Source organism: Pyrus communis, chromosome 14 (genome assembly GCF_041283825.1).
Source record: "Pyrus communis isolate YQ-2024b chromosome 14, ASM4128382v1, whole genome shotgun sequence".
Taxonomy (NCBI): Eukaryota; Viridiplantae; Streptophyta; class Magnoliopsida; order Rosales; family Rosaceae; genus Pyrus; species Pyrus communis.
Genome location: NC_142578.1, coordinates 6,309,055 through 6,333,111, shown reverse-complemented (window position 1 = coordinate 6,333,111; position 24,057 = coordinate 6,309,055). Strand labels below are relative to the sequence as shown.

The 24,057-nt window shown below is 37.5% G+C and overlaps 2 protein-coding genes and 1 non-coding gene across 4 annotated transcripts; all 3 read right to left on the bottom strand.

Moving 5' to 3' along the window:
* Positions 1-3,226: 3,226 nt before the first annotated feature.
* LOC137712094 (TPD1 protein homolog 1-like) lies at positions 3,227-7,383 on the bottom strand. The gene is made up of 4 exons (XM_068451237.2): positions 7,254-7,383; positions 6,350-6,535; positions 5,889-5,966; positions 3,227-3,883 (listed from the first exon to the last, which is right to left on the bottom strand). Exons 2-4 carry the CDS (start codon positions 6,447-6,449, stop codon positions 3,540-3,542), a joined length of 522 nt encoding a protein of 173 aa, XP_068307338.2. The 5' UTR covers positions 6,450-6,535; positions 7,254-7,383; the 3' UTR covers positions 3,227-3,539.
* A 6,305-nt stretch (positions 7,384-13,688) lies between these two features.
* On the bottom strand, positions 13,689-20,007 carry LOC137712858 (protein MICRORCHIDIA 7). 2 transcript variants are annotated; one of them, XM_068452032.2, is made up of 20 exons: positions 19,501-20,007; positions 19,145-19,219; positions 19,026-19,060; positions 18,858-18,936; positions 18,628-18,720; positions 18,463-18,547; positions 17,852-17,927; positions 17,011-17,139; positions 16,822-16,920; positions 16,598-16,699; positions 16,076-16,237; positions 15,897-15,992; positions 15,698-15,749; positions 15,503-15,614; positions 15,323-15,384; positions 14,780-15,168; positions 14,625-14,695; positions 14,417-14,507; positions 14,173-14,295; positions 13,689-14,089 (listed from the first exon to the last, which is right to left on the bottom strand). In XM_068452032.2, the coding sequence occupies exons 1-20, from the start codon at positions 19,904-19,906 to the stop codon at positions 14,003-14,005; spliced, it is 2,424 nt and encodes an 807-aa protein (XP_068308133.2). In that variant the 5' UTR covers positions 19,907-20,007; the 3' UTR covers positions 13,689-14,002. The 2 variants fall into 2 exon arrangements, with proteins under 2 accessions (XP_068308133.2, XP_088540296.1); XM_088684170.1 differs by having other exon boundaries at positions 14,625-15,168; positions 19,501-19,972.
* Positions 20,008-23,684: 3,677 nt separating this feature from the next.
* LOC148691142 (small nucleolar RNA R71) lies at positions 23,685-23,795 on the bottom strand. The gene has a single exon (XR_015956071.1). It is a non-coding gene; the product is annotated as a small nucleolar RNA R71 (small nucleolar RNA).
* Between the last annotated feature and the right edge of the window lie 262 nt (positions 23,796-24,057).

Here is a 24,057-nt window from a genome sequence, read left to right as displayed (position 1 = left end):
TTAAGTCCAAAAAGTAAATAAGAAATAAAATGAGTTGCTTCAAAATTAAAATTAAAACAGCCAGTATGGTATAGCGGTATTCTGTTCCACTTATAAGCTAGAAATTTTAGATTTAAATTTTGTGGGATGGAGAGTTCAATATTACGTTATTAGAGCAATTCCATCCCTAAAAACTTTGCACCAGCATCCAGCTCATTTATCCACTCAAGTAAACAGTAATAGATCCTAGTAAACAGTAATAGGCCAAAGCATCTCCACCCCTAACAAAAAATAGCCTAGTCAATTTTATTAAAATATTATTAATTATTATTATAAAATAAAATTTTGGTTTTTTAATTTTTTTTGACTTTTTTTCTCTGACACCCCTCCCGTCTTCTTCTTCTTCTTATTCTTCCCACTTTTCCCAGTCTTTTCTTCTCTCTGTACACCATCTTCTTCTTCTTCTTGTTCTTCCTTTTTTTCTCCTCTCTGTACACCACGTCGTCGAATCTACCCTATTCTGAACATGGACACCCACCATCCTGGACCTGCGCACACCGTAAACCCCCAAAAATCAACACCTACATATTCCAAAATTCATCGAAAATATACAAAACGGAAAAAAAATTCCAGTTGCAGGAAGATCATGATTTGGAAGGGGGACATGGTGTTGAATATATGGATTTATCAGGGGAAGGGGGTTGATGGGGTTCCAGGGATTGGGATGGGTTCCAGGGATTGAGATGGGGTTCCAGGAGTCGGATGGGGTTCCAGACGAGAGAGTCTGTAGCCATGACGTTAGCAAGGCGTCAGATGAGCCGTCTCCTTCCTCTATCGATTTTAGGCCGACCTGTGGACTGGCTTGGGCTGGGTGCCAGTCTATTCCACGGGCTAGAGTGGATTGGCTGAGTCTCAGCTTGTTTTTTCCACTGGGTGCCGGCCTCTTTTGCTTCCTGTGGAAGTGCTCTTATGGCTAGCTGCTAACCCATTGAATGACATACCCCAACTTTCTTAGACCATCTTCAATCCTTAGGTTAAAACCTAAAATTTTTAGCTTAGAAAATTTAGGTTTTAATTCAAAAACAGTTTTTTTTATTCAACCCTTCTGAGTTAAAATTTTAGCCACAAATTATTAAAGACTGAATTTAGGCTAATTTTTTTTCTTAAAGTAACTTTTTTAAAAGAAAAAAGTTATGTATGCTATCCTAATTTAATTTTATGAACATTTTAACCTAAAAATATTTAGATTCCGACAAATATTAAAAAATCACTAACCAACACTATGAAACTCGTAAAACATTATGAAAGAATATGAAACACATAAAAGAATTTTTTTTAATAACTTCAGCCGTTAGATTTAAATTTGGACCTTTCGATTTTTTTTTTTTTTTTTTTTTTTTACCGTTGGATTTCATCAAATTAAATTTTAACCGTTTGATTCAATAAATTTATAAATATAAAACTAAAAAAACTATACATATACGATGGGCCAGCTCCACTAATCCAGGGGAAAATCTTGGGTTAAATTTGGCCTAGAAATGAGTTCTGAGTTTTAACTCATATTTGCCCCAAGAGTTGGAGCAAATTGGGGTCAGTTTAGAACCTAAAATTTGAGTTTTACTTTGAGCATTGGAGTAGGTCTTATTGTAAAATATCATTGCCCATAAGCTACACATATATTGAGCAGTTTAGAGAAAATCTAGGTTATAAGGGAGTTATGCAATGTCCTTTCTTAAATAATAGTACAAATAGATATAGATATTAAGGGCATGTTTGGTATTCTACTTAAATCCAACTTTTTAAACTATTTTTCAAGTTTTAGGCTTTAAAAATTTGTTTGGTAGGATTATTTTCAAAAACTGAACTCAAGACTAACTCAAAAATATAGTCTATTATCTAAAAACATAAAAAGTGAGTTTTTAGAGTTTTTAAATTTAAACTCACTTCTTCTTTTTTTCTCTCCCTCCTCCCCTCACTCCAAATCTATCTCTCTTTTCTTCTTTCTCTCCTCTTTTTTTTTACCTTTTTTGTCTCTCCTCCAATTTGCTCTCTTCATTCTCTCGGTTATTTCTCTCACTTCTCTTCCTCTCTATCTCGTCCGATCCTCTCTCTTCTTTCTCTTTCCTTCAATCATCTCTTACTTTCTTTTCTCCTTTCTCCTCTTTCTCTCTCTCTTATGGGACCCCTCTTTTTAGATTTCTTTGTCTAGTTTAAGTCGTAAAATTTAAAAATTTTAAATTGCAAACCAATCAAGTTTTTGAATCTTAAAGAAAATTGTTTTAAAGAAATGTTCTTAAGAAATATTTTGAAAAATGATAAAAAATTTCAAATAGGATACCAAATAGGGCCTCACTTACGATTTTCACTCACAACGTCTTAAAAATTACAGTGTATCAAATATTTAATTACTTTATTTCATAGTTGATTAATGTTAGAGCCTAACAAAAACAGTTATTTCTAAAAACACATTAAATACCAAAATAACCCTCGGTCTTTGAATAAAAGCATCTCGTATAGTCAGTTTCGCCAAAATTTGGATTGTACAAGTCTTGTTGCATTGAAGTTGATTTTAAAGCAAAGCCCATAAATGGTTGGCACAATATTTTATTATGTTGGCACGAGATTTTACGTTAAAATGTGAGGTAACAAAGAGTACATAGAGAGCCGCATCTTGAGAGAGTCTCCCTAGCATTTATCAAGTAAAAAACCAAAGACAAACGAATCAGAAAGCAAAGATTCAAAAGCATCAGCAATAAAATCTCGTTTGCCAAACAATATATTCTCCAGAAACATTCCTCCTCCAATATCAACACACTGTTAGCAACGTTCAAATATTTTCACTTAAGGTGGCCCACATATTAGTCATTAATATTTAGTTGCTAATATTGGTAATTAGTTAAGATATGAATTAGTCAAACAACCCACTCCAAGCATGACTATAGTTGATTACATTCCACTAAGAGCATGACTCTAGTTGACAGATAAGGGGAGAGATTTTGACTCAGCGAATCCCTTGATGGTAGGGATTAGTGGAGTCAGTTTGTTTTCACGTGAGATTAAGGGGTCCCTAGCCTAGCCTTTATAAAGCTTTGCATTCCATTTGAGAAAGGCACTCGAGTGGCAATAGGCTAGAAGATCACTTAAACTATTTTGCAATGTCACTGGAAACCTGTTGTTGGACGATCATGGCTGGAGGTTAGTTCAAATTCTATTTTACATGTTGCTACGCTGAATGTGATCATCAAAATTATTAACACACACAACATTCAATTTTTCCATCACATATTTCTGCCACTATACTACTATTCTTACTATATACAAAATAAACCCCAAATATTCTCCTTCCGTCGGTGACACAGCCGTGACATTTTTACCCATATCCATCTTCAGAAATCTCAGCTTTTGCCACCCTAATCCACGATATAAAGCGAAAGCAGAGAAAGGGCAAATTGGGTATTTAGATACCAGATGATCCTGCTTTGGGTGCTTTTATATATTTCTGTCTTTTTCTTGTGTTAACTATTGTAATTAGGCGATTGATTGTTTTATTAGTACCATATTTAACGGCACGTGACCGAGGAGACCGAGAGCTTGTAGCTGAAAGTGTTGGCGTACTGAAACGACACCGTACCGCCGCTGACAAGGGGCTTGCCGTCGTTGACCAGGCAGTCGTTGTAGCGGAGGCGCTTGAAGATCTTGGGGTTGACGAGGCGGGCGGAGCTGAACCAGCCACAGGCGACGTGGATGTGGGAGATGTCGCAGCCGGTGGCGCACGTGTTCATGATCTCGACGGTGTATGTGGGGATGCCACTTGGCAGCGGGGGTGTGGGGCCCTGATTTATCACTATGTCTGCCTTGCTGCACTTGTCTCCCCGAATCCTGTTTGGTTCCTCCATTGCTGTCGCTGTAAAACAGGAAAGCAGATGATATAAATATACAGACTTTAATATAGAAAAGGAAAATAAAACAAAAATATATGATTAGGGTCTTTAATCATAATAAGGCTAAGATAGTGAAAGGTTAAAACACTAAAATGGTCACACCAACCAACCAACCGTCTATTTGGAGAAATTCTTGAGTACAACTGTAATTTTGTATTCGATTTCTAAACGTAGTTACCTTGGTGACCTTAATGTAACGAAATCCACATTACTAAACATTACAATGTACACGTTAGCAAGCTCTTCAATAGGAGAAATTCTTGAGTACTGCAGCTTCGTCACATAATTTGTCCACCCAAAGTGATCTCTATTCGAGTCTTACACACTCATTTTGGTGAACGCGAATACAAGAGGTTTTGTTTAATATGTATTCTGAGTGAAGAAGTGACGAGTCACTTAACAAAAAGGGTTGGGGAAAGCATTTGTAGACAAAACACACTTTTTTCTAGATGAGTCACAGGGATAATACACGAAAAGTTAAAACAGACAAATCGAACCCAAAATGGCTAATGGAGATGGGACCTATCAAAGCTTCTGCTTTCAATGTATAACCTATTCATGTTTTGCTTTTCAGCGATGTCTTAGCCTTTTTGTGTTTGGCAATTTAGCATTCCGAAAAAAAAAAAAACGATAGAAATATTAAATTTGTTGATTAAATTTACAGATAAAATAATATGTCATCAATCAAAATAATACATGTTAATCAAAATTTAAGCAATAATTCAACCATCAACTATCTTGTTTTTTAACTTTTAAAATTTAATTTACATATTTTGTTTCCCTAGCATTACTCTTTCGTAAAAAAATTAACACTATTCGTCATGACACTCTTTCACTTCACGGTAGGGCATTTTGCATGTGTCGACATTTACTTTGCAGGAAAATAGAAAAAGACAAAACGCAATTGGCATTCATTATATGCAGCAATTGGCAGACAGCTATGAAAGTGAAGTAGGGCTTATTTGTACGGGAAATGATTTCCAAATTTCTATTCCCTCCTCTTGTTTCTAGTAACATAATTGAATAAATAATTGAGAATGCTAAAGTGAATTTTTTAAAAGTAATTTTTATGAACTCTTTAATATTTTATATTTTTGTTATAATATTAAAACAAAAATTAACGTTAAATTATAAAATAGCATAGAATTCTTGGAAAGTTTTACTTTTGAAAGAGTCTTTAACATTAACTTTATAAACTCTCTGTCATCTTAGAATTTAACATAAATAATTTAAGAAACAAAAGTAACCAAGAAAATGCGAGAAATAAGAACAGATTGTGAAAATCAATTCCAATTTGCGAAATCAAAAAGACATTCTTAAGCTATGATTTGCAAAGAAATATTCTCTAGTGAGTAGTGACCTCTAAATATATGACCGCTCATTATCAAATTCAACGATAAATGACCATGTATCACTGATGATCAGGTAATCAAAAGAACGAATGTACATATAATGTTCTTCAACAGTGTGTATTTTTATGCAAAGACTTTTGATTCAAATGGGTGACAACAAAAGAGGGAATGAAAAATATTGGAAGATTTGAGATCCCATTTAAAAGATACCCCACATGGGAAAGCAGCAAGTATTGCCAAAGAGGGGTCAAAGACTAACGGTGCACGTTAGCATATACCCCTTAAGGGCGTGCTCTTCTGACACCTATTTCCCACTCCATCTGAACAAACAGTGCCCATATATTCACTTGCGAAAATGGGTAACGAATTCTGGTTTGTCTCAGCATCACCATTTTAGAAAAAACAAAATTACGAAAAATTCAAATTGAAATAAAGCAAAAACATTTATCCACAGCCCTCCATGCATTTAAATTCCCCAATAAATAAACAATTTCATGGAAAATTCAATGATTAAATAAACTATTTATCCAGGGACCTCCATGCGTTTCGATTAACTAATTGAAGAAATTAAATTAAATCACTAATAATTTGAAATAATTAAAAATTGATCGCTTACCACGAACAAGCAGCTTGCGGTGGACTGCAGTGAGTGTGGAGTTCACAGCTTCAGACAATTCAGACATCAAATTTCCAGCTGCAAACAAAATTCAAAAACAAAAAATTATCAAAAAAAAAAATATATATATATATATACACACACACACACATATATACATATATATAAGGCGGAAAGTGTAAAAATAACGAATTGGACAAGAAATTAAGTAATTAATTAATTAAAATTAAAATTCGAGAGATGACAACCACATGGACCCCTTGTGTTTGCAAAAGAGATGCCAAGAACAAACAAAAAGCAAAAACGGAAAAAAGCAGATCAAAATATAAAAATCAAAAGCAATAATTAGATAGGGAATTGTATGGGAATATAGAATCTAAGCATAAAAACAAATCACGGCGTGCGTTGCGTGAATCTTCGGCGGTAGGATCCAAACGACAAGTCGTCGTCCGTACACGTACCTCCGTCAAATCCAGGCGCGAACAGCAGCACCACTGCAGCCACGACTCCGAAGAGAAGCAGCGACGCCAGGACCGCAACGACTGGCCGTTTCGTCATCATGTGAGTGAGTCGAGTTGAAAACGAACTCGGTTGCGAAAGCGAGAGTTCTGAGTCGACGAACGAGTTACCGAGCAAGCTTAGAAGCTCTGCAGTGAAGAAAATACAAGTGAGAGGTTGAAGGAGTCGATGAAATTATATCACATCAAAAATCAATCAGAGAAATCAGTCAAAAATAACAATAGCCGTCGATTTAGAGAGAGAGAGAGAGAGATTGTGAGGGCTGAGATTTGACTTGCACAAAGTGGGAAGGACTCACGGGGAGGACAACAGAGCTAGAGAGGCTACACGGTAGGCTTTTCGTGTAGGCTCAAAACAGGCAAAACGACGGCGATTTGATGTTTGGAGAGCCAGAGCGGCCAGAGAGCTAGGTGTTTTCACAAAAGAGGAAACCGAGACTTTTCCTCTCCGAACTGTCGAGGAAAACGCCGCGTTTCGGTGCCGAATCGCTGCGGCGAGCGAGATACAATTGCGTGTGTGGGAAAATGTGGTTTTTCCGGGAAAGTTTTGTGCAGCGAAATTACTGGAGCAAGAAAGAGAAAGAGAGAGAGAGAGTGGGAGTTAGAGAGAGAACAAACAGGCTGTAAACAGTGGTACAGAGAGGTACAAGGACACAGAGCGCACAAAAATGGCAGACATTGTTGGGTCTGCGGAGAGAAAAGCTCCAAAAGCGACAGAAATGGCAGAGCGAAATCGCACATAAATCCGATCGCATTTATTTGTTTTTTCTGCTAGTCTCGACACCTTTACATATATAAAAATACAGAGACTGTATGTAGAGATTACTGGAACTAGGCGACGTCGTACCTGGATTAGGGTTTCGAGGAGGGGGCAAGAGGAAGAAGACGAAGAGGAGGGGAATGTGGGAGGTCGTGCGTGTGATCCTCTGGGTGTTTGGTTTCGGAGGTGAGTGGTTATATAGTGAGTGTTAATCGAGATTAATTAATTGAGTGTTTAATTAATTAATGAGGGATTAAGGCGCACATGGGGGAGTTAACTGTAACTGATGGGAAAAATGAATGATTACGTAATTTATCCGGTTTAGAGGAGGAACGGGAGGGGGAATGTTGAGAATGGGGTGGTGGGGACCGGGGACCGGGGACCGCACGGAGGACGTTTGGGAATTCTGCGATTGCACGTGCGTGCTGCCTGTTAAGATTTTTTTTAATGATTATCCATTTATTTGGTTTTTGCTGTTTTTGGACATGGGCAAGCATATTTTCCTAGAAGTACTGCTTAACATGGACAAGGATGATATGGTCATTTCCTTTGGAATGGATTTGATTGATTAAATTGAAATGGAAATATTGGTCGCCATTACATTGAATAAGAAATTGGAGGCAAATTGTCTGTTTGGGTGCCTTTTCCATCCCCTTCTATTTTATGCAGTCACAGTTAAATCACGTTAATATTTTATATTGATTTTTTTATAAAGATAATAAGACAAAACACAATAGGAATATAAAATATTGACGTGGCTTAACCGTGATCGCACAAATAGGAGGGGATGAGAATGATACCCAAACAGGAGGGCATACAATCTGCCTCCTAAGAAATTAGGGCCTAAAGCACCCCACAACAAGGTTCTTCCAAACAATATTATCTACTTCAAAAGGGTGAGGGAGTAGACCAAGCCTCATAATGGATTAGCAATAATGTGGTTCAAATTCTCATTTGATGAAAATCGAACTTAAGCATTCTCACTTACTAGTGAAGAGAAGTACCATTAAACCATAGTACTCAGTGATAACTTAACGCCAAATTTTGAAACTAAAGAACTTAGTTTTCAATTTCAGTGTTGTGAAAAATAAAAGTAGTTGCCAACAAAATTTGGGTTTTCAATTTTTTTTGAAAAAATAAAAACAAAAACAAAATAATTAGTAAACGGCTCCTTATTATTTTTGGTGAATAGAATTTATTTACTTTTCTTTGAGAAACTGTTTTTTATGGAACACCTCCTTGAAACAAGAAGGATGATAGCTGGACTCATTCAATTGGTGCTCCGGTTGAGCCAGCTACTAATATTATTTAAACACACAAAATAGATCACATTGTTGACACTCTAATGGAAAAAAATTTATATTATATGTGATACTCGCCAATAAATCAATAGTATAGTCAATTTTATATGTCTAAATAATATTACTCCTATATTTTATAGAGTATTTGTTTAATGTTGTTTCACGAGTTTATTTTAAGAGCAACGCTCAAATAAACATGGGTCAAACTAAAGCAAGCACTTCACCCCAATTAGGGGAATTACTTACATACAATAGAGTTATCTCCATATGTGGTGTACCTTGTCACATCTCGGCCCGGGCCCCCACAACATACTGGGCTTAACTCCACCGTAGCACGATATTGTCCGCTTTGGGCCCTGACCACGCCCTCACGGTTTTGTTTCTGGGAATTCACAGGAGAACTTCCCAGTGAGTCACCCATCCTGGGATTGCTCTCGCGCGAACTCACTTAACTTCGGACTTCCAATGGAACCCGAAGCCAGTGAGCTCCCAAAAGGCCCTCGTGCTAGGTAGAGATGAGAATATACATATAAGGCTTACATGATCCTCATCTCTAGGCGATGTGGGATGTTACAATTAATGCAAATGATATGTCGCCATAGTCACTTAATATGACTTGTACGACTGAATCTATAGCTCATCCATCTAGTCGGAGTCACCTAATATGATCTGTACGGCTCAACCAATAGCTCAACAAGTATGTCTGCACACGAGTTGGAACCACTAAAGTGGTATGTACGATAGGAATGGGTGTAAATAAATACGCTCAAGTGCTACGATCACGTGAAGACTGTGCGAATGATCGTGGGTCACCTACGAGTCGGAACCACCTATAGTGGTCTATACGACAGGACTGAGCACCTAACTTGGATCTAAGGTGAACGTATGATACGGGAGGTGAACATCACGTGAAGAACTGTGCCCTGACCACGGGCGGGAGCACTAACACCGGGGTGCAGGTTATGAGCTATAGATACATCTCAGCATAATCATGCAACTCACAACCACAATCTATAAACTCACCTGGAACTTACCTGAGCATCCGCAGCATTAAACATAAATATGTGCAACTACTAAATGCATATTCTAAATATAAAACATTTGGCATGGCATATATGTGGATTTTGCTATTCCGAGCATGGTTTTGATATACGTATTCTATTTTCTGGGAAATTATACATGTTTTACAGCGAGGGGTTATTACCTTTGATAAGTGAAATGGTTTTGAAAAGCTTTGTTTTTGCCCACTCACACTTTCTGTTTTGCGCCCTTCTGGGTTTTAGGTAGGAGTGCTTGTTGGTGACTTACGAGGAATTGACGGCGGTTCTGACAGATTATCACTAATGTAGAACCACCTATGATATTGTATAATTAGTATTTGTCCTGCTGGACTGCACTTTGACTACCTATGCTCTAATTATTGTGTAACCACACTTAAATATCGGCATTGTACTTTTAATTGATTAGTGTAAATTAGTTAGCTTGGTTCTTAGTTATTCACATTTCTTTGTATCATTATCATTTCCGCATTGCACACATGGATACGTCATCCTCACGTGACGGCCAGAACGCCTTGATTTTGGTCGGGGTGTGTCATACCTTGTCTAATAACACATTGATATGTGCAAATTTTTCTCCATATGACAATATATTATTGAATCAAGATGTCATGTATCGGTAAACTCGTTCCAATAAGTTATTCTCTTTTTCATTGGGGTTAGAGAGTGACCAGATGGTGTGAGCGGGGGTGAGTGGTGATGGATGCATAAACGAGCTTTATTTTATATTTTCCCTACACACTATATTTACTGGTCGAAAATGGTGGATTGCTTGATCAATAGGCTTTTCTATTTAGTCTCCGCGTCTTCAAACTTTCTTCTTCTCCTTAATGTAATAAATGTTTTCTTTAAAAATGGATTTCGTGATGAATGTGATTACGTTGTCACATAATCAAATATTGTTTTACTAAATCTGAGTATTTAGTACCTATAATTCTGTGAGCTTAGAAATTAGGGCATCATCACAAAACCAAATTAGTCTGAGTTAATTATTGTCGATGAGTCGGTGGAGTAGCTAAAACCTTTCTTCTAATGAATACAATTATGAAAAGAGTAATGCTAGATAAACCAAACTTTTAAACTATATTTGCAAATCAAATGATATGTTGTCAATAGAAAATAAGTATGTTAATCAACATTTAACTGAAAATAAGCACGTAATCACCACGGGGTGGCCCGGTGGTTGGGGATGAATTTCAGGTCCGTATTCCACACGGCACGTCTTGGGTTCGATTCCTAGCGCTGGTGAATTGCACGATGGTGGGTAAAGAGATGCTGAAATGCCTTTGTGAGTCTTCTCGACCCCTATAAGGCTGGACTGTCATGGCGAAGCCCCCAAACTCTAAACCACATAAGCCTCCACACGATGGTGGCCAGAGAGACGTTGAAATGCCTTTGTGGGTCATCTCGGCCCATGGAAGGCTGGATTGTTGTGGCCAAGTCCAAAATCCCTAAACCTCATATGCCTCCACTGCTTGGCGCCTTGGGCCTACCTGAAGCCATGAGTTTGGGTTGCAGCTCCCTGCGTCTAAACCCTTAATTTGATTTATTTTAAGTTTTATTATTCTTAAATTTTCGTTTTTCCCATACCCAACACCAAACTATCATTTTCATGTTCTACAAAATGTATTTTCAGTGAAAATTTTCTTATAATCCATGCAAAAAAAATAAAAATAAGGATATAAATCTAAATCTAAAGGTATTTAAATCTATATAGAGTAACGTAGGAAGAAAAAAAATTCAATACAAAAATTTTCACCAATCCTCCTTGAAGGACATTGCTTGAAAACTAGCTACTGCACTCAAGAAAAGTTGCTAGCTTCATACCGATCCCCCTTTTCATTTTTTTTGGGGTTAAATTTTCTTTTATTTCTCTAACCATAACAACAATCTATCATATTCATGTTCTTCAAAATATATATTTCCATGCAAAATCCATTATAATTCATATTTAAACACTTGAAATCAGCAATTTAAAACCTAAATTTAAATATATTTTTCTATTTTTCAACTTTAAAAATCAATAAAAAAAATAGCTTCGTGACCTTATAAATGGTAGGATCGCATCTAAAGATTTTGCAATATTTTCCTTAACTCCAACATAAAATATTTCCTAAAGCTAAAAATTTCAATTTTTTTACAAAAATTGTGAGTTATATAACCCACAATTTTTCAATCGATTTTGAGTCCTTTTACAACATTCGTTATAAATCAAGGTTAGAGTCATTCTAATTGTAGCACATATTTCCAACATATTTCCAAAAACTAATTTAGGACATCTCATTCGGACACATTCAAATCTCCTTTTTTTTGTTTTTTTTTTGGGGGGGGGGGGGGGGCGCGGCGGGGGCTATTAGTTTTCATTATGTTTTTTTCTATTTTTCAACTTTAAAAATCAATGCAAAATAGTTTCATGACCTAATAAAGGATAAAATCACATCCAAAGGTGTTGCACTAGTTTTATTAATTCCCACGCAAAATATTTCCTAAAATTAAGAATTTCAATTTTTTTACAAAAACTGAGTTATAACCCACGTTTTTAATCGATTTTGAAAACTTTTAAAAGTTTTCATTATAAGCAAAAAATTTGAGTCATTCTAATCGCATCACATATTTACTAAAATAATTCAGGACATTCCAAAATTTTCGACCCCTACAAATCTCTTTAGGGGCCTCGCTATTAGTTTATATCATTTTTCAATTTTTTTCAACTTTAAAAATTAATAAAAAAATAATTATGAGACCTAATAAACTGTATGATCACTTCCTAAGGTCTTGCACCATTTTTGTTGACTCATACACAAAATGTTTCCTTAAACTAAAAATTTGAATTTTTTTTTTCACAACTACTGTGAGTTACCCATGTTTTGCAATTAATTTTGAGGATTTTTACAAGATTCAATATAACCCAAATCTTGAGTCATTCTAGTTGCACCACACGTTTAATAAAATTAACTAATGACATTCCCAAGATTTTTGACATCTGCAAATCTATTTGGAGGGCCTCACTACTAGTTTATATTATTTTTTCTATTTCTCAACTTCAAAAATCAATAAAAAATAATTTCGGGACCTAGTAAACCTTGAGGATCCTAGGGATCTGTAAATCGTGTGTAACATCCCACATTGACCAATGGAGAGGGGTTGATGTGCCTCATATATACATGCCCACCTCCATATAGCACGAGGCTTTTTGGGAGCTCACTGACTTCGAGTTCCATCGGAACTCTGAAGTTAAGCAAGTTCGGGTGGGAGCATTCCCAGGATGGGTGACCCATTGGGAAGTTCTCGTGTAAGTTCTCAGAAACAAAACCGTGAGGGTGTGGCCAGGGCTCAAAGCGGACAATATCGTGCTTTGTCAGAGCTGAGACTGGGATGTGACATAATGATATCAAAGCCACTCTACCGTGTGGTGCGAGTGTGCCGAAGAGGACGTCGGACCCCTAAGGGGGGTGGATTGTAATATCCCACATCGACCAACGGAGAGGGGGTGATGTGCCTTATATGTATATGCCCACCTCCATATAGCACGAGGCTTTTTGGGAGCTCACTGGTTTCGGGTTCCATTGGAACTTCGAAGTTAAGTGAGTTCGAGCGAGAGCATTCCCAGAATGAGTGACCCACTGGGAAGTTCTCGTGTGAGTTTCTAGAAACAAAACTGTGAGGACGTGGCTAGGGTCCAAAGCGGACAATATCATGCTACGACAAAGTCAGGACTAGGATGTGACATCGTATCTATTCATCGTACATTATACGATCAGTTTTTGTTACGTACTGTTTGTATTTAATTTTAAATAAAAATATTTAAAATAATTTCAGCCGCATAAAGAGATGATTCACAAATCCCTGAGATCCTCACAAAAAGAATCCGGATTCCTAATAATCGTTAGGACCTAATAAAAAATTGTTCAGTCTACCAAACTTTACACACAGCAATTAACAATGGGATTGAAGCGACGGGTGAACTCAGTTGAAATCCTACATCACGAAAAGACTAACATAACTTACGGTGAAGAGTAGGCATGGTTCGGTTCTGTTCGCTTATTTCAAAACCAAAACTAACTGAATAATATAACCGATTCAGTTCAATTTTGGTTCAGTCCGATCGCTTTTGTTTGGTTTGGAGAGAGAGAGAGAGAGAGAGAGAGAGAGAGAGAGAGAGAGAGAGTAAAATACTTCGTTATTCAAGGAACTTGACCTAATCAGAGGATGCAAAGACCCATGTAACAGTGGAATAGCTAGAACAACTTTGAAACCCAGCACACATTGAAGCTCATACTTCATATCATCACTCTGTTTTCTCTCCTTTTCACATTACATCAATTTACATCACATAACTAGCGAGAAAGGCGGCGGGCGAGTCCCCCAACCATCCGATGAATGACTCCCGATCTACGTTAGACTACTTCTGAAATTCAGGTCAGCTACATTCCGCCAACTCCTAAAGATCACTACTGAATAGAATGGCAAGAGTGCGCTATCTATTGGATTTGAGGTTCCCGGACTTCGTTGCTTCCAGTTTCCTTACCTTGTCAAGCAATAACTGAATGGTACTGGATGCATCCTGCAAAAACAAGCAAAATAAGGGGGAAGTGGATCTTAAAAGGGAAAAGGTAGGAACGAAATATAATTCGAAATTGTGCTGACCTCCAGCTTCTTTCTCAAAGTGGCCTCTTCATTGTCTCGTCGCTCCCTTTCCTCGGAGAATATGCCAATTAGAGTGTCTTGTTCTTTGTTCATTTCCTCAATTTTTTCTTGTGCCGTTTGGAGCTGGTGATCACAAGACCAGGCAGTAAAATCTTATTAAATATTCCAAGAGTACAATCACATACTCAGATCTACTTCCCAATTTTCCAACCAGCTCGGCGAGAATTAGATATTAGGCATATACCTGGGTTTCAAGTGATTTGGACCTATCCTTTTCACGCTGCAATTCCTGGTCCAAATCAGCAGAAGCTCCTCTGTCCTTTTCCGCCTCCAACCTGTATAGAACAAAAGAGTTGAGGATGACTGGCATGCAGCATGGTGATAAAGTACTGAAGCAAACATTAAGTCGCATACAAATATTTCTATAGTGGTCAAAAGGACAGAATACGTACCTTCCTTTCAATTCACGATTTTCTTTTCTCAATTGCTCCAAAACGCCTAAATCACCATTGACATCATTCCCCTGGTAATTGAACAAAACCCTAACTTTAGAAATATAATTACCCTCTAATGCAAAAAAGTGACTAGAAGCAAAGTTAGAAGTAACCCTTGACTTGGAACTTCGGGTGGGTAAACTGGTTCCTGCACGCGGTGAATAATCTTGCTGAGTACCGTCCATACGTGAAGATAACCGAGTCACTGGGCCACCTTTTCCAGAGTCTTTCTTAGCAGAAAATGCCTTACTACTACTGCCATTCACTTGTTTATCAGTAACATTGACTGCCGAAGGTGATGATGGTTCAGAAGAACTTGACGATCCTTCCCCTGATTTTGAGGGGGAATGCACTCTATTTGTGGCTTTATCAGACATATGTACATTCACATGCCCATGATAAGTAGGAATATCTTTTGAAGTTCTGGAATGGAGCTTGCCGGAACCTTTAACTGGTTTCTTGCTGCCTGATGTTTTACCATTTGTTTCATAGGGAGAACCCTCTACAAATCAAAAGATGAATATTTATGAGTTTATAAGGTTGACAAGGGTTTTCAATCACTACATAAGTCATGTAAATAACTGTACCGCCCACAGCAAAAGAAGCATAAATTCTTGTTCCTGGTAACCCAAAAGAATGTACGGTACACAACATACCTTTATCTGCTGATGCATTCTTATTACGTGGAGCATAGCCGATTCTATGACAATTGTTTCTCCTGCATATGCAGTGGCGAATGCCCATTTGTGAGTATCAAAGATTAAAAAAAAACAAAGCAACTCACAAAAGTCTGAACGCATTGTAAGCAATTAGCCCAAAGAACACAAACCACGAACCAGTAAGTCTTTTGCATAGCTATTAATTTTCCCTCGAGTCTTTGAAGAACTGTTGTACGCTCAAACCCCTGCTTATCATGAGCTGGTTCAACAAAATTAGCTTCTAAAAGACCTACAAGAACAAAATGCCTCAGAAACAAACTCACTTGCAGCTAATTTGTTAAAGTCAAGGAAAGTTGAATGCAGAAACAAAACCTATAACACCACGGCCGTCACTTCCCGCAGCATTCCAAAGCCTCCAAAATGGCTGGAGATAAATAAGAATTTCTTTAAGATTTATCAACTTGTGCTTAATGACCAATGAAAATTCATTGCTCAAACAACATATTCAAGAGAGAACATCTTATAAAAAAGGAAACAAACTCAAGAAATGCATAGGTTAAAACTTAAATACCTTAATCAGTCGATTCTTGTGATATACATTAAACCCTTGAACATCAATATGATGTTTTGCATCCTTCACAAAACCAATGGTGACAACAGCAACCATCTGATGACAAGAGTTGCATGTCATTAGAAAGACAACAAAATTACGCAAAATTATTAAAGAAAAAGTTCATCATGAGGTGTTACATTTAATTCCTTTGGAACCCCATCAAGACCAGGCTGTGGCCGATATGTGACTTGCTGAGACAACATCATATCATTGACTATGTTGTGGTGCTCAACATCCTTCCCACGAAGAATAATTCGGAAGTTATGAGGAAGCCGCAAATAGAGAATTGATACATAGCTCTGGAGTCAAAATGAAGAAACGTATTAATAATAATAATAATTAAAAAAAAAAAGATGAACAGAAAGACTTATTCTGTCTTCAAGTTGAACCAGGAACTATGATACAAAATCATCTTCATCTATCACTTCAATTCATTTCATATACTAATCTCTCCTAGTTCTTTATCATTTTACCACATGCATTAAAACCAATGTATTTTACTCCGACTACTGCCAACTAGTGGAAATATCCAAATTAAGCAATGCACAGAAAGATAGTGACTAGAAGGAGATCAAATACATGAATTCCTCTCAGACACATCCCAAGCAAGACTACTGGAAAACTGATAAAAGAGCAAATAAAATGAAATTTAGTTTTACCCTCAATGAGTGCTGGTAGGTCAAGAAAAAACGAGAATTGGGGTAGTCCTTTGCCATTCGTATACTCTTCTCGTCTCGATTAACACCTCTAATTTGAATATCCTGAAAAATCAGGCACCATATCTAATTCTGCTAGAATCACAAAGCCACTGAACAACATCCAAAAAAAACAAAAAAAAAAAAAAAAAACAAAAACAAAATTAATATCTCGGCAATCAACATACATGTGGATCAGCTTCAAAATCAAGCTCCAGCTGTCCTTCATCATCCTCCCAAAGGTTGTAGATGATTATTCGGGTTCCATGGTTTTTCATCATATAGAACTAAACAATAAATAAAAATAACAAAATTAATAACAAAACATGTATTAAATTTACCAATTTGGTAAAAGCCCTAAAACAGTAATGAATTACCTGATGATGCAGGTCTTCTTCGTCAAAAAATGGTGCCCATTGAACTATTGTTTCCAAATTCTTATCCCAATCACTTGAAGAGGATCTTAACATCTTGTTCCAAGTCCCTTGTCCTCTCTCATAATCAAGCTTTTCATTCATGCACACAACAAAACAAATCCTTTTAGTCACAGGTCCTAAGCTAACTCAGTAACAACAAGAAACTCATTAGCTATATAGCACAATACAGAAATAATGAACTAAATGCAACCAAATGTACAATAAACTGTGGTTGCTCCACAGCTAAAGGACCAACTTGTGACTTGGGTTTTAATTCTTTTTTGAGGGATTTGGATAAGTATACTGAAAAAGAATACAAGTATACAAGTGGTGCTTCTTTTCGGAAAAGCATACATGTAATAGAAAAAACAATGGCATAGTAAAATCCAACATTAACTAGAAAAAGAAGTTATTCATAAAAAAAAAGGGTGTCCTCGAACCTCCACCCCTAAATCCAAATAATCCACCCTGTCAATATCCCACTCCTCTCTTCTCTCCAAACACGCCAAAAAAAAACATAGTGAATCAAATAAGGTACTCAACACAACACCTCAGCTAAGGTACTCAACACAACACCTTTTATTGCAAATTTCTCTTCCTAAGACAGTTAAAACTGATTTCACGAAAGTGATGTAAACCATCTAGGCCGACACCGAATGCTTACCCTCTTTTATTCTACACATTAAGGGCCAACCTACCTCACCGATGTGACAACTATCTATAGTCACATTGAATAAACAATAAGACTTCAAGTGAATACGTATAAGGTCCATTAGGTAGAGAGACAATTTAAATGCCATACCATGGGAACTACAATATCTTCCTTTCCCGTGCTTGTCAAAAATGTGTAAGACAGCAATCCAATGCTCTGTGTAGCACTAAAAGAAATGTGAATGTCTCAATTAGTTTAAAGAACAGAAAAAAAAAATCTCAGAAGAAAAAAAAATATTTTTTTCGTTTCATAATAGATAATGAGAAAAGGCAATGGGGTACACCAATAGAAGTGGTGAAATATGACCAAACACACACACACACACATATTGGTGAGAGCTCATTTAACTGATACTACTTAAATCATGAACAAAAGCATGGAATATAATTCAACTATCCAAATTCGAGCAACAAGTGATATACAATTGCTTAATAGTTCTAGATAATTAGTTGCTCTCATTTATAAAGTCACTCTTTATGAAAAAGTGCATGTAAGTTTGTATGAATTCTCCATGCCAAAGTGGATACGAGATATGAAAATAGAAATTCCTGCACGCAATGATGGTTTCTGAACCTCAGAAGTAACACACAACTCTAAACTCTAGCGTTGTTTCCATGAGCTGAAGAAAATAACCATTACCAACATAACATGAAATGCACTGTAAAAGAAACAACAATAAATAATTATGACCAGAAAGACACCTTTTTCCATCTTTTCCACTAGAACGAGAGAACACAATTACATCTGCTCCAAGCCTCATGGTACTTGTCTTAAAGCCATTTCCATCTGTGTAAAAAAGCAACTAAAATGATTCTTTGGAGATTATAGAAGACCAAAAACACTATAGCTAAATACTGGTGTCATACATTGTCCAATAGTGTTTGCAAGTTTGCTTTTCGCAGAATACCCCAATGACATGCAATGTCGCATCTTATCTGGATCCATCCCACCACCATTATCTGCAATGTACGTCAAATGAAGTGCCAAACAATAAAAAATATGACAATTTGAGAACAAAAGTAAACCTCTAAGCGTTCTTCAAACGACATCCAACAATGAGGTAAAGTTACTGGAGAACTAAGAAAGTTAAAAATACCTTCAATTAGCAACATTCTGCTTCTGTCTTTCTTATTTTCTAGCATATCTACATTAACATATGTAGCACCACTGCACACCTGCCATTAAAGTGAAGAAATAACTCCAATCAGAGAGTAAACAGAAAACACATGTAGAATCATAATGAAAATGAAGAATGAAAAACTACCTCGTCCAATGCATTGTCCAAGAGCTCCGCGAAAGCTGCAAAACATCACAAGGTCCTGGTCAAGCATTAAGCACAGAAACACAAAATCAAGCACTACACAGAACATCAATCAAATATACCTCCAAGAGCCCACTTATGGCTCGTAGCATTCGAATGCAGAAACTTAGGGTGAACCCGGACATGGTCTATCCCACCTGCATATTCAACAGTAAATTTGTTAAACATCATTGGCAGTCCTGGCTGATCATGTTAGACCCTCGAAATTAGGCAACAGACCCCATTTCTGAACAGAATCCACTCTTGCATGTAAAGAGTGAAACTTTCCAATAAGTGAAGCAGTACACTTCTACCATAGTGCCTCCATAACTTGAAAAGATCGAAAACTTTCTCGGAAACCAAACAGATCTTAGTAAAAACAAACGCAAAGAATACAATGTAGCAGATTTTGAAGAGCAACGAGAGAGTTTAAGATTACCGGCAGAAGAATCCCAATTGGCACAAGGTGCTCCTTCATAATCCCCAGCCTTCCAAAACTGCTTACAGTTCGACCGACTGACAACCCTGCCCTCTTCCCTCCGCGCAACCGCCGCCTCCGGCCCGGGAAGCAGCCGCTCCACTTCCTCCGGCGGCAGAGGGCTCAAAAACCCAACCGGAAATCCAACTCCCATCCCGTCCAACTTCCTCTTCTTCGCCAAACCCCCCGAAGCGCCGCCGCCTCCATCCGCCGAATCGTCGGAGTCGGAGTCGCTGCTGCTGCTGCTGTCGCTACTCGTGCTCAGGCAAATTACCGAATCCGGGGGCAACTTACAACCGACGCCGGTTCGCTTCGGCGTTGGAATAAACGAAGCTTCGAGAAGCTCTTGCTTCACCCTCGCGTCCATAGCTTTGAAAACGAGAGATTCAAAAGGCCGAGACTACTTATTTTATTAAGTTCCGCTTTCTTTTTCTGGTTTAAACCGTGACAAAGATGAAGACGATCAAACCGCCGGGGGCCCACTCCACGCAAATCCAACTGCAAATTTCAATAATGATAGGCGGTGTTGCACGCTTCTTTCTTGCTTTAGTTTTTACAATTTATTTTATCCGACGGTCACAGTCGAAAACTGAATGATATGTGAAAAATAAAAATAAATGTGTTAATACATTTTAGTTTTTTTAACTTAATTAAGGGCCCGTTGGTATTTTATTTAAGATTTTTTTTAAAGGGTTTCGCTCTAAAGTTAAGTAATAAAAAATTATTTAGTTAAAAATAAAAAATTAAATTATTTTAAAGCAATGGCCTTTTAAAAACAGGAAGAGATTCCCTTCGGATCTCTCTCATCAAAACTTACCAATCAATTAATCCAGACTTTTAAAATTTGATCTAACGGTTACAAACAGGATGCCTCTTTAAAAGTTATAATAATTTTAGCTGTTGGATCAAATTTCAAGGATCCAGATTAATTGATAATGAACTTTAGTAGGAGAGATCTGGAAGGGATCTCTTCCCTTTAAAAACAACATATAGGTTACCACAACCACAACCGCACCGCTGCCTATCTCAAAGATCAAGTATTTGAAAAAATTATTGTCACCATCTCTTGACTATTGAAAACTCGAGTTGACAAAACTTTTTGACCATGTAAGAAGGGGGTTAAAAAGAGGGGGAAAAAAAAACATTTGTTAAGTTGTTGGGCTTTTTTCTTTCTGTTTTGCGGTGATTTGACCTCCTTTAGAGCAGTACTACTTCTACCTTCGTTGTAACTTTTGTACCCTAACCACCACTCTCCACTGTTGGCACCACCACCATACCTTTGGTATTGTTGATGTCATCACCATCACCATCACCAGTGTCTCCCCCCTTCCCCCCCCCCCCCCCCCAAAATTGCTAATTCCATCATCTTCACTACTACTAGTGTCGGCATCACCTACAATTACAACCACCAGTCTTACACCATTGTCGCCAACACTACCACCATCATTGCTTCTATCACAGCCAGCAACGTTGCAATCGTCACCACTCCCAATGCCACCACTTCTACCTTTACACCACAACTACCATACCTTTACCATTGTCATTGCCATCACCGCCACTACTCACCAGTGCCACTACCATCATTGCCACTACTTGATAGGAGCATATTTAGGCGACTTACTTAGCTTGTTTTCGTGCATCTATGTTGTTAATTCATAATTGTTTTAGTAGTTTAAGCCATTTTCGTGTGTTTTTAGGTTCATATGGCTAAGGAAGCAAAAAGATGCATTTTGGAGCATTTTGGAGCAAAATTGGGCTTGGAATGGATAGCATATGCTTGGAGCCAAAGTGTTGGACGAATTTGAAAGCCTTGTATGCACTTTGGACATAAAACAAAGGGCCTAGCCCAATCAAACAATCCTTTGAGCCATGCAAAACCTCTAGCCCAATCAACAACCCTTAGCCACATGCATTCACATGCATCACAACCCCAAAACCATCAAGAAACACCATTCACACACACATGCACTTACTCTTTCATCATTGCACCACCATTCACACACACATGCACTTACTCCTTCATCATTACACCACCTTCTCCATCTTTATTCCACATGCATTCATCATAATTCACCCTAGCTACCACCATTCACACACACATGCACTTATTCTTTCATCATTGCACCACCATTCACACACACATGCACTTACTCTTTCACACACACATGCACTTACTCTTTCATCATTGCACCACCATTCACACACACATGCACTTACTCTTTCATCATTGCACCACCATTCACACACACATGCACTTACTCTTTCATCATTGCACCACCAATTCAACACATGCATTCACACACCAACAACCTAGCTCTTTTTCCATCATTATTTCATCCACATGCACTCTCAATCATAACAACCACATTCACTCTTAAACAATCACCCACATATTTTCCCATTCCCCCTATAAAAACCCATGCATTCATACACAAAAATCTCATCTCATTTTCATACACAAGACACCACAAACACATCCAATCTTCCCCTTTGCCGCAAATCCCCTTCCATTTCTACACAATCTCTTCTTGGCTTCATTTCATTCCATACACTCTCCCATTCGCAGAAACCATTCAACCTTAGCCGCTCCACCTTCATTTACAACACACTTGGAGCACCCACACCGAAGGCAACTCTTAAGGGATTTCGACATCAGTTTTGCTTCAAGGGTTCTTTCTTCTTAATCCTATGTTCACTCATGTTATATATTTTTAAGTCAAACCTTTTGTAAACATGAAGTGTAACTAATCTCTCTCTAGGGATTCGATGTAGCCTTGCAAGATTGCCATGTAGTTAATTCAGAATTCTCATTTAATCTATCTATTTCTTGTTTCATTCTCCGTTTTAATTGTGACTTAGTGTGTTGATTTTAATGCTTGATCATCATTTGAATTAACCACAGGTTGTTTAGCCAAGATTAAAGCACACATCATGCATAATCTTGGTGGATATGTGAATGAATGAAGGGAATGTTTTGCAAACATCCTGCCGAGTGTTCCCTTTGGTTTTGTGAAAGTTTCTTGTGCACTATATATTCTTGATTAGGAACCAAAGTTGCACATCACAATTAGGCTCATGATTAGAGACATTTGATCAAATCCACACATCATATGGTTGATCATATCTAAGTGAAACAAACTCAAGAAATAGGTAGATGGATGAGTATAATTTGATTCAACAAGCATGGCCTTGGGTTAGCAATGGTAAAATCGAATCCCTAGCTTCATCTCCATTGGTACTATCTCATTTTATTAGCTGTTGATTCATTCATTTTGTGTTTACTTCATTTCCTTATGCTTTCAAGTTACAACAACAAATCTGCCTACATTGATTAGTTTTATTTCTCTAGTAAAGAGTTCTTGCAAAACAAGTGATTATATAGGTCCAATTAGTCCCTGTGGATTCGACACCCTTACTTGTGCCATTATACTAAACATATTCTAACATGAAGAAGGAAAACAACAATCAAAATGGCGCCGTTGCCGGGGACTAATTTCAGTCCCTTATAATTGCTTGTTTTGATATTAAAACTTGTTCTTTTCATTTTAAGTAGATTTCTGATTTTTATTCAAACTTGTTTTATCTTGTTTCAGGTAGTATATGTCAAATAGACTTGCTGAATTAGGCCAAAGAATTGAACGGTTAAAGGGCAACACTTTGGAAAGCTTTGTGCCAACAAGTTCCTCCATTGTCCGTGAAGAAGAGGAAGGGAAACCGTCTAGTCCAACAAGTGAAGGATCTGAGCACTTTAATTGGGAAAGAGAAGAAGAGATGGCGGGCAACCAAGATGATCTTCGAGCTTTGGAGGATTTTGCTCAACCAATCATACCAAATTCACCTTCATGCATCTTGCTGCCCACAAAAGCTAGAAACTATGATCTTAAATCTTCACATTTCCATATGTTTCCTTCTTTTTATGGCTTACCTAATGAAGATCCTTTAGCTCATATTAAAGAATTTTACAATGTTGTGAGTGGTTTACCTTTACAGGGAGTAAGTGAAGCAAATCTGAGGATGAGAGTGTTCCCTTACACCTTGAAAGATAGGGCCAAGGGTTGGTTAATGACTCTAGTACCTGGTTCACTCACCACATGGGATGCCGTGGCTAAGAAGTTTTTGGAAAAGTTCTTTTCCACTCAAAAGACAGCCACATTAAGGGGACAAATCTTCAACTTCAAACAAGATGATGGAGAACCTTTCAATGAGTGTTGGGAGCGTTTTAAAGGCCTTTTGTTGCAATGTCCACACCATGGGTTACCTCTTCACTTACAAATGCAAATTTTCTATGATGGACTAACCCAAACATGTCAATCAACTGTTGATAATGCAGCAGGTGGAGCTTTGAAGAAAAAGAATGCTCAAGAGTCATATAACATTTATGAGATGTTAGGATCTAATGCTCAACACAAAGATGTAAGGGGTAAGAGAGTTGGAGTATATGAAACAAGCTCTAATCATGATCTTTCTTTGCAGGTAGCTAACCTAGAAAAGAAGCTTGAATCCGTGCTCAACATAGTG

Coding starts and splice junctions, on each gene's coding strand:
- LOC137712094 (XM_068451237.2), bottom strand. CDS start 6,449: ATGATGACGAAACGGCCAGTCGTTGCGGTCCTGGCGTCGCTGCTTCTC. Junction 5,967..6,349: donor CGCGCCTGGATTTGACGGAG/GTACGTGTACGG, acceptor TTTTGTTTGCAG/CTGGAAATTTGATGTCTGAA. Junction 3,884..5,888: donor CCGCAAGCTGCTTGTTCGTG/GTAAGCGATCAA, acceptor CCTGTTTTACAG/CGACAGCAATGGAGGAACCA.
- LOC137712858 (XM_088684170.1), bottom strand. CDS start 19,906: ATGGACGCGAGGGTGAAGCAAGAGCTTCTCGAAGCTTCGTTTATTCCA. Junction 16,921..17,010: donor AAGAAGACCTGCATCATCAG/GTAATTCATTAC, acceptor TTTATTGTTTAG/TTCTATATGATGAAAAACCA. Junction 15,615..15,697: donor TGACGGCCGTGGTGTTATAG/GTTTTGTTTCTG, acceptor TTGTTCTTGTAG/GTCTTTTAGAAGCTAATTTT.